Source organism: Haliaeetus leucocephalus, unplaced genomic scaffold (assembly GCF_000737465.1).
Source record: "Haliaeetus leucocephalus isolate CR32 unplaced genomic scaffold, Haliaeetus_leucocephalus-4.0 Scaffold151, whole genome shotgun sequence".
NCBI lineage: Eukaryota > Metazoa > Chordata > Aves > Accipitriformes > Accipitridae > Haliaeetus > Haliaeetus leucocephalus.
Genome location: NW_010972587.1, coordinates 656,751 through 657,057, shown reverse-complemented (window position 1 = coordinate 657,057; position 307 = coordinate 656,751). Strand labels below are relative to the sequence as shown.

Below are 307 nucleotides of genomic sequence, written 5' to 3'. Positions count from 1 at the left end.
CCCCCCCCCCCCCCGGCCCCCCCCCCGCCGCTCTCCTGGCCGCCGCCCCCCACCAGGCGCTGGGCTTCCGCCTGGCCGCCTCCTCCGGGGGGGAGCCGCTACTCACGCCGCCGGCGCCGTGGGGGGCGGCGGGCCTCGGGCCGCGGAAGAGGGGTGAAGCCCGCTCCCTCCGGCCGCCGGCGCCGGCCTGGCTCCGGGGGCTGGTTTCCACATCCGACTCGTCCGAGCTGAAGCCCAGCAGCACTTTGCCGCCCGCGGCGGGGGCTGCCGCGCGGCTCCGGCCGCTCCCGGCGGCGGCCCCGGGGAG

The 307-nt window shown here is 83.1% G+C and overlaps 1 protein-coding gene across 1 annotated transcript in view; it reads right to left on the bottom strand.

The window, feature by feature from the left end:
* The window catches only part of LEMD3 (LEM domain containing 3), a 49,570-nt gene that overhangs the window by 48,902 nt on the left and 361 nt on the right, over positions 1–307 (bottom strand). Inside the window, exon 2 of the mRNA XM_010561952.1 lies at positions 107–200. Coding sequence (XP_010560254.1) covers positions 107–200 — 94 coding nt within the window. The remainder of the gene's footprint in view (positions 1–106; positions 201–307) is intronic.